Source organism: Cololabis saira, chromosome 22 (assembly GCF_033807715.1).
Source record: "Cololabis saira isolate AMF1-May2022 chromosome 22, fColSai1.1, whole genome shotgun sequence".
In the NCBI taxonomy this organism is placed as follows: Eukaryota; Metazoa; Chordata; class Actinopteri; order Beloniformes; family Belonidae; genus Cololabis; species Cololabis saira.
In genome coordinates, this window is record NC_084608.1 from 32822025 (window position 1) to 32835603 (window position 13579).

The 13579-nt window shown below is 37.3% G+C and overlaps 1 protein-coding gene across 1 annotated transcript in view; it reads left to right on the forward strand.

Annotated features, from left to right (window-relative positions):
• The first annotated feature begins 4487 nt into the window (after window positions 1-4487).
• Window positions 4488-13579, forward strand: part of eif1axb (eukaryotic translation initiation factor 1A X-linked b) — a 9211-nt gene continuing 119 nt past the window's right edge. Inside the window, exons 1-7 of the mRNA XM_061713437.1 lie at window positions 4488-4644; window positions 6924-7007; window positions 8105-8208; window positions 8896-8946; window positions 9059-9140; window positions 11150-11241; window positions 13044-13579. The exon at window positions 13044-13579 is cut by the window's right edge and continues 119 nt beyond it. Of these exons, the coding sequence (XP_061569421.1) occupies window positions 4629-4644; window positions 6924-7007; window positions 8105-8208; window positions 8896-8946; window positions 9059-9140; window positions 11150-11241; window positions 13044-13049 (435 nt within the window). The 5' untranslated portion in view covers window positions 4488-4628 and the 3' untranslated portion in view covers window positions 13050-13579. The remainder of the gene's footprint in view (window positions 4645-6923; window positions 7008-8104; window positions 8209-8895; window positions 8947-9058; window positions 9141-11149; window positions 11242-13043) is intronic.

The following is a 13579-nucleotide window of genomic DNA, read 5'->3' on the forward strand; positions in this document are numbered from 1 at the left end:
GCAGTTTTGGTTTAATCGAGGCTGAGTTTTCCATCACACAAACCACGATGATTCATCACCGAATCACTTTATAAAATGATTGCGTCCTAATAGATATAAGCATCGTTGTCTAACTCTTTATGTTCGTATGGAGCACCAACATTCTGATTTCCAGGTTGGATTCATCTTCACACCATCACAGTCTGGCTCTGAGAGCGAGTCCTTCTCCTCTGACCTCCACGTTAAAATGTCCATCTCCGGGGGATAAATAAACATATTTACAGCCTAGAGCAGGGGTCGGCAACCCAAAATGTTGAAAGAGCCACTTTGGACCGAAAACACAAAAAACAAATATGTCTGGAGCCGCAAAAAATGAAAAGTCTTGTATCAGCCTTAGAATGAAGACAACACATGCTGCATGTTTCTATATTAGTTAGAACTGGGGAGAGATTTATTTTTTCATTATGCACTTCGAGAAAAAAGTCGAAATTCTCGAGAAAAAAGTCAAAATGTCGAGAAAAAAGTCGAAATGTCGAGAAAAATGTTGAAATTTCGTGAAAAAAGTCGAAATGTCGAGATTAATGTTGAAGTACAATCTCGAGAAAAAAGTCGAAATGTCGAGAAAAAAGTCAAAATTTCGAGAAAAAAGTCGAAATGTCGAGATTAAAATAGGAAAGGAAAAAGGAAGAAAAGAGAAAAAAGGAATAAAGAAGAAAAAAAAGAGAACAAAAAAAGAAAATTTACTTATGTTGGCAGCTCTAAAGTAACCATCACTTAACACTGGCAAAGATCATGTATTTAACTTGGGTTCTCCTAACAGAAAAAAGTCACAATAAGACCCCCGAGGGCAGCACAGCCATAGACATATATATGTCTATATATACATATATATAGACATATATATGTATATATATGTATATATGTCTATGAGCACAGCGGTTAGTGGTTAGAACTGATGCCTGAGAAGAAGGTTCCTGGTTTAAGTCCCTGCAGGGCCTTTCTGTGCAGACTTTGCTTGATTCTCCCTGGTTTTCGTGGGTTTTCTCCAGTTATTCTGTTCCTCACCAGGTCCAAACACATGTACTGCACTCGGAAAAGTTTGACCATGTCTACTTAAGAACATTATGGCAACAAATTGACAATTAATATAATTGAATAGATTTTAAGAGCTTCAATTTTAATTAAAGTTTAAGATTAAGATTCCCAGAATATTCTAATTTTTTGAGATAGGATATTTGAGTTTTCTTAAGCTGTAAGCCATGATCAGCAATATTAAAATAATAAAAGGCTTGCAATATTTCAGTTGATTTGTAATGAATCCAGAATGTATGACATTTTTGTTTTTGTAATTGCATTACAGAAAATCATAATATTGTAATTTTCTGAGACAGTCCTGTATATATTTTTTTTTGTTTTTCAAAAGTGTTTTTTTTAATTTATTTAAATCTTGAAATACAATGAAAGATTAAGATCAAAGGCAAAATACAAATACAGATAGATTCCAACACCAAATTGAAAAGAAATAAACAAAAACATATATATAAAGGACAAGACAGTTGAATGTAAATTAAAAAAGATAAATTAATAAAAATAAAAACAGCATAATGTGCTGTATAATAGTTAAATAATAAGGTAAATAATCGTTTTTTTAAATTCTTTATTTAAATCTTTAAATACAATGAAAAATTAAGAACAAGGGTAACATACGAATACAGAGATTCGAACACCATATTGAAAAGAAATAAACAAAAGAATATATAAAGCAGAAGACAGTTTAATGTAAATTAAAAGGATAAATAAGAATAAAAACAACATGATGTGCGAGAGTAGGTTTCATGTAGTCAAATTGAGCGATTTACAGATGCCGATTGTCTTTTGTGCCTTTGTGTTTTTTGATGAGTAAATTGTCCTTATATATTGATCAAGTTCTTTTTTTAGTACTAGGAGTTCAGGCTTTCTGTGGATGAATTTGGACTTGTGTATGTGAAATTTAGCTAAAAATAAAAACAGATTAATAAAAAAGAAAGCGTCCCTATCTTTGTGATTAAAATTATGTTATGTTATGAATCTTTATTTCGGCTTGTACAGAACAAGATGAAAAGGAAAGAAAAAAAAAACAACATTTCTTTTGCCGAAAAAGGTGTAGCTGAAGCCGTAGCTTATAGGGCCTACCCTTTTTTCTTATGATCAGCAAAAATATGAGACATTAGCTTTTACTCAGTAGAAACAAACAATACATAAAGAAGACAAAAATAAGTAAGACAAAATATAAAATTGACGTTTCACATTCTAGAATGTTTTTGATAGTATACTTTATAATTATAGTGTTTTATATTTATTTACAGTATTTTCTTTAAACAATTTCTTAAACTTGACGATAGAGCGACACATTTTTAGGTTGTTATTACAACTATTCCAAATTTCTCTAGCCTTAATTGATGTACATCTCTTTTTAATATTAGTTCTTGCTGTCGTCGTCTCAAACATGAGTTTCCCCCTCAGGTCATAGCGCGTTTCTTTTATCTGGAACAAATCCTGAATGCAGTTTGGAAGCAGTTTCTGCTGGGCTTTAAAGGCAAATAACACAGTTTTCTGCTCTACTATATCATGGAATTTTAAGGTATTATATTTAATAAAAAGATTATTTGTTGGTTTATAATAGTCAGATCTATTAATTATCCTTAACGCTCTTTTCTGTAACAGGAAAATAGGGTTTGTATTTGTTTTATAGGTGTTATCCCATATCTCCACACAATAAGTCATGTATGGAACTATGAGTGAGTTATACATCAAAAACTGTGCTCTTTGACAGAAAAAATAATTTGTTTTATTTACTATTGCTAGGGTTTTAGACATTCTTGATTTTACACTATTTATGTGTGATTTCCAGCTAAGTTTATCGTCAATTATTACCCCCAGGAACTTATTTTCATATACTCTTTCTATTTCCATACCACTAATTTTAATTGTTATATGATTATTTTTTTTTCTAGTGCCAAAAATTATGAACTTAGTTTTAGTTAGATTTAATGATAACTTATTGATATCAAACCATGCCTTCACATTTTTCAGTTCTCCTTCCACCACATTCAGCAGCTGTTCCAAATTCTTCCCTGAACAATAAAGGTTTGTATCGTCAGCAAACAAGACATAATGTATTATTTTAGACACTTTACAAATATCATTTATATATAATATGAACAATTAGCACTGAGCCTTGTGGGATTTACATTCTTCCACTCCCTCCAGTCCCTGCCTCCTGATTGACGGATCCCCCCTCCCTCTCTCCTCTCATTCCTTTCTTTCTTCCTCCTTTTTATCTATTTATTTACTTTTCTTTTGTTTTTGGGGTTTTTCTTTTTTTTCTTCTTTTTTTTCTCCCCCTTTTTATTCATCTATTTTTTAATTTATACTGTGTAGCTTTAATACTTAAATATTACTTTAAATAATTTTCATGTATTTGTCATTATTTTGTGTGGATTTTTTGTTCTGTTCTTAATAAAAAAAAGGAGGTAGACTGTATATCTTTTTTTGTTTATTCCTGTCCTACTGTGCCTTACCGCCTAATAAAAATATCAAAAATAAATTATGAAAACCAAAAATAACATTCTTAAAATAAAGATGGAAATCAGAAAAGACCGAATCAACAATATACTTGTGGAAGTAGTCCTTTTTTTTCCCCCTTAAACTTTATTTAAAAGAATTATCACAGAATAGTATACAGGAACAGTATACAAATAGAATACAGAACATGTGCCAGGGGTGATGTTCGTTATTCAAGAAGATTATACATATTACACAAGTCTACGGTTTTAATGGCCTTTTCATTTGTTGATTTAGTGATTAGTTTTAAGTAAAGTTCCATTTCTTTCTGGAAAACATAAAAGCAAGGGGTTTTCTTTGAAAATGTACTCTTGTGAATATGAAATTTGGCAAGAAATAAAAACAGATTTATCAAAAAGTAACATTTTCCTTCTTTCTTAGGGAAACAATGGAAACCAAAAACAACATTTTCCCAATGTAAATTAAAATCTATAGTGAAAGAGTCAATAATAAATTTGCTAATATCTGCCCATAGTTTTTTCGAATGAGAGCAAAGCCAGAATAAATGAACAACTGTTTCTGGATGTAAATTACAGAAGGAACAATTCGTATGAATGTCCTTTTTAAATTTCTGCATATAATGGCTAGCAGGATAATATTAATGTATGATTTTGTAAAAGACCTCCTTAACCTTATTTGTGATTAAAAACTTGTTAGGAAGCATCCAAGTTTTTTTTTCCAATCAATATGATCTGTGAAACGATTCGAATAAACAGTAATATTAGGGGTAGCAACAATGTATTTTTGAAATAAGGCACGTACCCTTTAATTATTATTCTTTTGGGTCAGTGAAAAACATATTTTACCTAATGGAGAGTCAGTTGAGAATGGGTTGTGGAAGTAGTCCTGTATATCTTTTGGATGTGAAACGGGCGTTTTCAATAAAGCTACGGGGTTTTGAATGCCCGGTGTGCGCATGCGCGGAGCTCCCTCGCTACTCGTGCGGCTTCAGCTTTAGCTTCGTGTTTCTCTCTGTGAGCAGCGTCATCTAACCATCTAAAACACTCCGAGTCCCAGCCAGCTAACGCACCCGAGGGAGAGAGAACATGCCCAAGAATAAAGGTAGGAGTCGGGGGAGACGGGCCGGGGGTTTATTTGGTCCCGGAGGAAACGAGACGGTTAGTAGTTAGCAGGTTAGCAGTTAGCAGGTTAGCAGGTTAGCCTTCACAAACTCCCCCCGGGACCGGAGTTTACTCGAGTTAACGCTGGGTTTATGACAGTCAAGTGTCTTAATACACTTTAGACTAGGGTTCTTTATTCCCACTCTTTTATAAACCCAGTTTTAAACCCGGTTATAAACCCGGATTAATGTCCTTAAAACTGATAAACCCTGTTATAAACCCGGGTTAAAATGATTAAAACTGACAAACCTGGGTCATAAACCCGGGTTAAAATGATTAAAACTGACAAACCTGGGTCATAAACCCGGGTTAAAATCCTTAAAACTGACAAACCCGGGTCATAAACCCGGGTTAAGATGATTAAAACTGACAAACCCTGGTCATAAACTCGGTTTAAGATCCTTAAAACTGATAATCCTGGGTCATAAACCCGGGTTAAGATCCTTAAAATTGGTAAACCCGGGTCATAAACCCGGGTTAAGATCCTTAAAACTGATAATCCTGGGTCATAAACCCGGGTTAAGATCCTTTAAAACTGACAAACCCGGGTCATAAACCCGGCTTAAGACCCTTAAAACTGATAAACCCGGGTTAAGACCCTTAAAACTGATAAACCCGGCTTAAGACCCTTAAAACTGATAAACCCGGGTTAAGACCCTTAAAACTGACAAACCCGGGTCATAAACCCGGGTTAAGACCCTTAAAACTGATAATCCCAGGTAGGGCTGTGCGATTAATCGATTTTAAATCTAAATCGGATTTATTAATCACAATCGATGATCGAAACAATCGAAAAAGGAAATCAGAAAATCGATTTTCCTTTTTTGCAGCTGGCTGCATTACAGACAGAGCTCGTCTAGTCATCTTTGTTTGGTCAAGAAAATTGTAAATGTTGTCACTTGCACTTCATTCCCAATAGGGAAATTTGTTTGCTATTTTTCTTTAAAAATAAAGATAAAATATTTGAAACAATTTTTTTCATTGTCTTCTGTAGTTTTACCAAAAAAATCGAGATCGAAAATCGGGTTTTCAGAGAAAAAAAATCGGGATTTTATTTTTTTCCAAAATCGCCCAGCCCTAATCCCAGGTCATAAACCCGGGTTAAGATGATTAAAACTGACAAACCCGGGTTAAGATCCTTAAAACTGATAATCCTGGGTTATAAACCCGGGTTAAAATGAATAAAACGGATAATCCCGGGTCATAAACCCGGGTTAAGATCCTTAAAACTGATAATCCTGGGTAATAAAAACCCGGGTTAAGATCCTTAAAACTGACAAACCCGGGTCATAAACCCGGATTAATGTCCTTAAAATTGACAAATCCGGGTCATAAACCCGGGTTTAGATCCTTAAAACTGATAATCCCGGGTCATAAACCCGGGTTTAGATGATTAAAACTGACAAACCCGGGTTAAGATCTTTTAAAACTGATAATCCCGGGTCATAAACCCGGGTTTAGATGATTAAAACTGACAAACCCGGGTTAAGATCTTTTAAAACTGATAATCCCGGATCATAAACCCGGATTAAGATCCTTAAAACTGATAAACCCGGGTTCAAATCTTTATAACTCATAAATGCGGGTTAAAATCATAATTCATAAACCTGGGTTAAAACCATTATAAGTGATAAACCTGGGTTATTATTACTCATAAATCTGGGTTAGAATCATTATAACTCATTAATGCGGGTTAAAATCATTTTAACTCATTAATGCGGGTTAAAATCATTTTAACTCATTAATGCGAGTTAAAACCATTATAACTCCCATCCTTCATCTTCTCTCTCACGGATGATGGTTTTATTCCGGAGCTTTTGAAAGCCCTAACTAAACTAAAACTAAAATAAACTGGAAATAAACTGTGTGTTGTCACAGTTGTTCATCATGACAGGAGGAAGTCAGAAAAGAAAGAAACCCTGACGCAGCACATAATCCAAACCAGGATGAAAATTATTTTTTTTTAAATCTTTCATTGGGCAGGAAGATGAGAAGCGCTACGAGTTTGGTGCGATCAGGAGTTAGTGCTGCGCGTTTCCATATTGACCACATTTTAAATCCGGCATTGCTGGTCGGATCTGTGGAACCAGATGTCAGTCGCCACTTCCAGCCAATCGTGTGTAAAAGGAAGTTTATCAACGAGAAGTTGTTGCTTTGAGGGGGCGGGGCTTGATCTGAGAGTATGAACCGGAGGATAAACGCCGCCAACTCTCTTTACAGGAAAAGGAGGAAAAAATCGGCGACGTGGAAAGAACGAGAATGAGTCTGAGAAGAGAGAGCTGGTGTTCAAAGAAGATGGACAGGGTGAGTTCTGGTTTCATCCAGCTGCTGGGCAAGTTACTCTTGTTTGCTGCTAATGTCAAGAAATAAGGAAGAATAAGAATCTGAATGCAGCAAAGCATCATGGGAGGAGGAGGAGACAACCTGTCTTTTAGAGATGTTGGTCCACGGAGGAGCTACGGGGACCAAGTCTGTATTACAGCAGATACCTGGTTGTTGCTGCAACTTTCACGCAAACGCAGCAACGTAACTGCCGTTTGCAGTGACGTAAGTGACGTTTGCAGAGACACAATGACGTGGCTCCCCTTAGTACCGAGCTGTGGAAAACAAACCGGTTCTCAGCTGGTTCCTAGTTGTGAACCAGCACCAGCTCTGGAACCGGTTTGGTGGTTTGCTGGAGGGGCCATGTCTCTGGGCTGGGAACGCCTCGGACCCCCAGATGAGCTGGACTGGGAAGTCTGGGCTGCTGTCCTGGGATAAGTGGAGCCTCGTTATTAATTATTAAACATGTGATCTGTCTGCACTGAAGTCCTCAAACTAGTGATGCACCGATTGTTCGGTAACCGAAATTGTTCGGCCGAAAATGGCAAAAAAAAAAACACTTTCGGTGTTCGGTGGAATAAGTGGGGAAAAAACGAACAATTAATAACGCCGTTGTAAAATAAGGAAATAGACTGGCCGCTCCTGTAACGGTTGCACCACAAACATAAATCGTTGGCCAACCAAAAAGTAATCGCATAAGAATTTTAGCTAACATTCACCAGGAGGTGGAACAAAAAAAATACTGCTGGGAAATTAATTCATGTTCAATACATTTTTTCTATCTTGTAAATTTGTACAAGATTTTTTTCTTTGAAAAGCATGGCTAAATCAAATTTATTTGATTTATGCAATGGTGAAAAAAATTGGCAAAATAAATGAAAAATTGCGAAGAACCATGTTCGGTATTGTTCGGTATTCGGCCAAGTGTTATTTTCGGTTTCGGCCACAAATTTTCATTTCGGTGCATCACTACCTCAAACTAAATATGTCTTCTGAAGGAGAAGCTGTTGACTCATACTGCTGATAATCCACCTGCTCGTGTGTCTGGTGTTGAACCGGGGTCCTCTCGTGTTTTCCAGAGTACGCTCAGGTGATCAAAATGCTGGGGAACGGGCGTCTGGAGGCCATGTGCTTCGATGGAACCAAGCGGCTCTGCCACATCAGAGGAAAACTCCGGAAAAAGGTGGGAACGTCTCCGGTGCGCTGTGGCGTCAGCGCTTTTCTCCGCGGCCGCTCGCCCGCCGTTAATGTGGCCGCACGAACCCATTGACACGTATGTGTGTGTCAGCACGCGTGTGTGTGTGTGTGGGGTGTGTGGGGGGGGTCACACAGTGCAGCGTGACCCTGCGTGACCTCGGCAGAGGTGGAAAAAGTACAAAAATATTGTACCTAAGTAAAAGTACAGATTTTCTGCTTGAAAATGACTTAAGTAAAAAGTACCCATTAAGAACATTACTTAAGTCAAAGTATAAAAGTACCTCAAATTAAATATAATAAAGTACCAAAAGTACATGGTGTAAAATGTACTTAGGTACAAAATTATTTTCAAAAGGATTGCAAAGAAATGAAGTCCCAACATTGTCATGCTGTCGAAAGTGGCTTCATTCCAAGAATTTGCTTACAACTCTAAATAATGGTGATATTATTCTGACCCTCTTTAATGTAATACTTTAATTTGTAGCGAGTAACGACGTGTCCAATTTTAAATATAGCGGAATTTTTTATTTTTTTTTTTCTTGAAAAATGTAACGAAGTAAAAGTACAGAAAAATTAAAGTATCAATAAAAGTACAAATTCTCAAAATTCTCTTACTTCGTTACTTTACAACACTGGACCCCGGCTAACGTGAGCTGCTTGTTCTGACCTGCAGGTTTGGATCAACACGTCGGACATCATCCTGGTGGGGCTGAGGGATTACCAGGTGGGTTTCACGCCACACTGACGTTCACACACTCCTCACACACTCCTCACGTTCACACACTCCTCACACACTCTAGAGACACTTGGGTGAATGACTCTAATCATGTTGCCAGGACAACAAAGCCGACGTCATCCTCAAGTACAACGCAGACGAGGCTCGGAGCTTGAAAGCGTACGGAGAGCTGCCGGAGCACGGTGAGTTGAACCGCCCCGGGTTCCCCCTTCATAACTGAGTCGTTTTAAAGGGTTTAGTACCAGGTAAAGGTTGGGGGGGGTGAAAGATGACAAATCTACCATTTTAGAAACTGAAAACGAGCACGCAGTAGCAGAGTGTGGCCAGCAGAGGTCGGTGTTTCCCTGACTCTAGTTGCTCCATGACGTCAGTGAGTTCCCTTGACTTCCTGCAGCTGCAGCAGCTGCTCCGTGTGTAAATAGTCTGACCGGTGATTTAATAACAACTGAGACGTGACACAACTAGATGTCTGACTCGCTTCACGTTGTTTTGCCTCTTCTGCATAAAAACTGTTAGTCTGAGCGGAGACAGAAGTGTGGCGTCAAGCCGCTTCAGCGTGGTCATCATTTAGTCCCAGAGCTGCTGCAACGCGCCGGCGGCTGCTGCTGCTACGTTTACATATTTATTTATTTATTTATTTATTTATTTATTTATTTATTTATTTATTTATTTATTTATTTATTTAAAAGGGACAACGCACATTAATTAACATGAGCACTTGAGTCCATCATGTAAATGTGCCAGATTTAGCCATACAGGCTAATTTACATCTGCAGTCCCTGGCAGGTTGATGGTGTATATAAAAAACATTGAAAAAGAACACATTAAAACACTAAAATGTAAAATGTTCATCACGGAGGATGGAGAACCAGAACCAGGGCAGGCCGTCGTGTCCTCATCTGTGTGCAACATTTTTATTTAATGCTGCTGCGGGAGTTCTGATCACGCAGTCCTGCGGGCGACTTTGTGAATCCATCAACATTAACAGGGCGGTCCTTAAAAAGTCCTAAAATAAGGCTGTTAAATGTCCTAATTTCTCTTAAATCTCAGTCCAAGGTCATGGTTTTGAATCTTAATTTTAGTAATTTATCCTTAATTCATCATTAACAAAACACTCTGAAAAGGAAAAGTTAATTTAATTGTTTTCCAGTTGTTAGACACATACTTGCTCGACAACGCCTCAGTCAGGGTTGCCAGGTTGAGCGGGTTTCCACCCAGTTAGGTGGGTTGATAAAATCTGGGCTGCTTTTCCTGGTTTTTACTAAATATTTAGGAGAAATTATTTACAAAATAGTAGAAACTTACACAATAAACTCTCTGATATTTTATTTACTTTAATCTACTCAATTTAATTGTAGTCTTTGTTTTGAGCCTGAACCTTTTTTGGTTATTTAGTGGTTTTGTGAAGCTTCATTTGCTTATGATTGAATTTTATTACACATTTAATAATTTATGATTTTAACATAGAGAATGTTTGATTTGTTTTTCATCATTTTGGTGGGTTTACAGGACTGTCTCAGAAAATTAGAATATTGTGATAAAGTTCTTTTATTTTCTGTAATGCAATTTATAAAAAAAAAAAAAAAAAAAAAAAAAGTCATACATTCTGGATTAATTACAAATCAACTGAAATATTGCAATACTTTTATTATTTTAATATTGCTGATCATGGCTTACAGTTTAAGATTAAGATTCCCAGAATATTCTAATTTTTTGAGATAGGATATTTGAGTTTTCTTAAGCTGTAAGCCATGATCAGCAATATTAAAATAATAAAAGGCTTGCAATATTTCAGTTGATTTGTAATGAATCCAGAATGTATGACATTTTTGTTTTTGTAATTGCATTACAGAAAATCACAGTATTCTAATTTTCTGAGACAGTCCTGTATATCGCGTTTGGGCTGGAATCTGTCAGATTTGGCAACCTGGACCTCAGTTCTGGATTTCTTAGTCGACCTAGTCTCAAGACGAGGCAATCAAATATGGCTAAATGGAAACTTAGAAACATTGGGTTCAAACTGCGACTGTCTTTTTGGTCTTAAATCTAGTTTGAAATGGTATCAAAAAGTCTTAAAATGAACTTGGTCAGACCTGTAGACACCCTGATTAATCACCCGCCTGTAGTAGACGTAGTGTTTTTGTGATGAAGCACAATCATTTGTTTTTAACATCCGTCTTCGTCCCGGCAGCTAAAATCAACGAGACAGACACCTTCGGGCCCGGAGACGATGACGAGATCCAGTTCGACGACATCGGGGACGACGACGAGGACATTGATGATGTAAGTTCACGGGATGTCGTGTACGATTGTTCTGTTTCCTTTTAAGACTCAATGTCCTGGAACTGCAGTTTACTCTCTGAAGTCTCCGCGCTGCCGTCAGTGCGACGCCCACCTTTTAATTTCTCCGATAAACGGGACCTTCAGCTTTTAATCTCTGATGAAAGATGCGGCAACTAAAAGTCGCTTAAACTCGTCTTTTGACAACAGACAAACAGCCGGAGCTCCTCTGAAAGTGAGGAAATGTTCTCAGGTTTTGGTTTGAGATCTTCAAACGTGGATCAATAAAGTCTCAATCTTCTGACTGATTAAAAGATCGGCAGCGGTTTCTCTCGTCGCTTCAGTTTACTGTTTACTTTCAGGTCATTGAAGGACAAAACAAGTCCTGTAAAAAACTGCTATTAAAGCGTTAGATTCATCTTTAGTTAAGGAAATACTCGTCATTTCTTAATAGTTAAAAGTCTTAAAACAAAACAAGGCATAAACATCAGTGGTTCTGCTACTCTAACGATGGTAAGAACTAACTAGGGGTGTAACAAGATATCGTGCCACGAAATTTCGCGATACAAAAACGTCACGATACGTGTCGTGGAGGTGACAAACTGTATCGCGATATTGGGTTATTAATATTAATCTATTGTGTTGACTAGTAACGACCGCGCCTCGACCCGCGGACCAAAATCTTCCTCCGCTCAGAAGAAACTAGTCCTGTTTTGAGCTCTGAACTTTTACTAATGTAAGGCTGGTGTAGAGTTAAGCCTTACCTTTTATTAAATTAAACCTTTTTGGGGTGGTGAGTAGGATAAACACGGGAAACTTCTGCTGAGTTCCAGTGTACTTTAATGTCCCTCAACAGTGTAGGATTTTAGAACATCAACACAGCACCTAGTGCCGTACTGTGGCGTATCACTCCGCCCAATCTAAAACATATTAACAACTACAGATAAACTGACTAGTGTCATTATAGTCCCTGATTTACATCAGAATATAAAGAATAGATTTATAAAATAATGAAATAACCTTCTTAACAAAAATAAATCTCCTCATCATCTTTTTTATGATGTAAAATTGTATGTATTTATTTACTTTTATTTATTTATTTAATTTTAGTTGTTAAATTTCTGGAAAAGAAAAAAGTCAAATCATACATGAGAGAAACTATTCAGTTTGTGTCTAAATATTTGTACTTGTATGAAACTGAAGATGCATAATGCAAACCTGACATTTACTTTTAGTTCAGTTTGTGGAAAATGGTTGGCCTGGCTTTCTCTTTAAAACTTAAACAGTTATAAAGCATTACAAACTGGAACAATAGGGCAAACGCACAGTATTGTTTTGTATTTTGTGTCTTTCAAATAAAAGACACTTTTTTCCAGTCATATGTTCCTCATTCAAGGTTGTTAAAAAAATACTGCTATAATATCGTATCGTTATCGTGACCTCAATATCGTGTATCGTGAGATTAGTGTATCGTTACACCCCTAAAACTAACAAATCAAAAATCCTCAGCTTCTGAACTCAAATTATAAGGAAAATAATTCAATTTATTGTTTTTTTCATGAAAATCATTCATGGGGATATTATTTCATTTAAAGGGTTGCCATGATTAAAATAGTTGGGATGAAGACTAAAGTTGATTTGAGCAAAGAAAAGTGTGGGATTTAAAAAACAAAATGGCTGTTTTTCTTCCTTTTTAACCTTTTAATAAAAGATGTTTTCCGCGGTAACGCAGCAGAGGCGGTAAAAGCCCCGGCGAGGGCCGACCAGAACCAGCGCCGGACTCTAACTCTGCTTCTCTCCTCCAGATCTAAAGAGCTGCTGCTGGAGGGAGACGCCCGAGTCCTGCACCCGCTGCTCCCGCTGGGACGTTTCCAGTCCGTTCAGCGCACCATTAATTTCATTAACATCAGCTTGTCAGTCCAATCCAGTTTATCGATATACGGCCGCGTTTTCCACTTTGTTCACCACCAGTACACATCTTTGTTTTCAGTGCATTTCAGACGGGGTGAGCACCATCAGTACTTTGATTTCTTGTTGTTATGAGTAGATGTGAGATGCTGCTTCCGAAGGACCGTCTCGGTTGCCACGGCAGCAGCTTCAGCAGGTTGCCTGGCGACCGATAGCGGCGCGCAGCGTTTTGCCTTTCCTGCACCCGTGCGGTTGGAAGAGACGACCTGAGCAGGCTGGCGGCCGGCGCGGGTGAATATCAGACGCTGGTGGATATTTACCTTCTTTTTTTTTTTGCTTCTAACAACAAATTTGACATCTTGCCGTGTCAGTCTTTTGATTACTTTTTTAATTTTTTGTCCAAGAAACGCTGTTTTGTAAAGGCCGACACCGA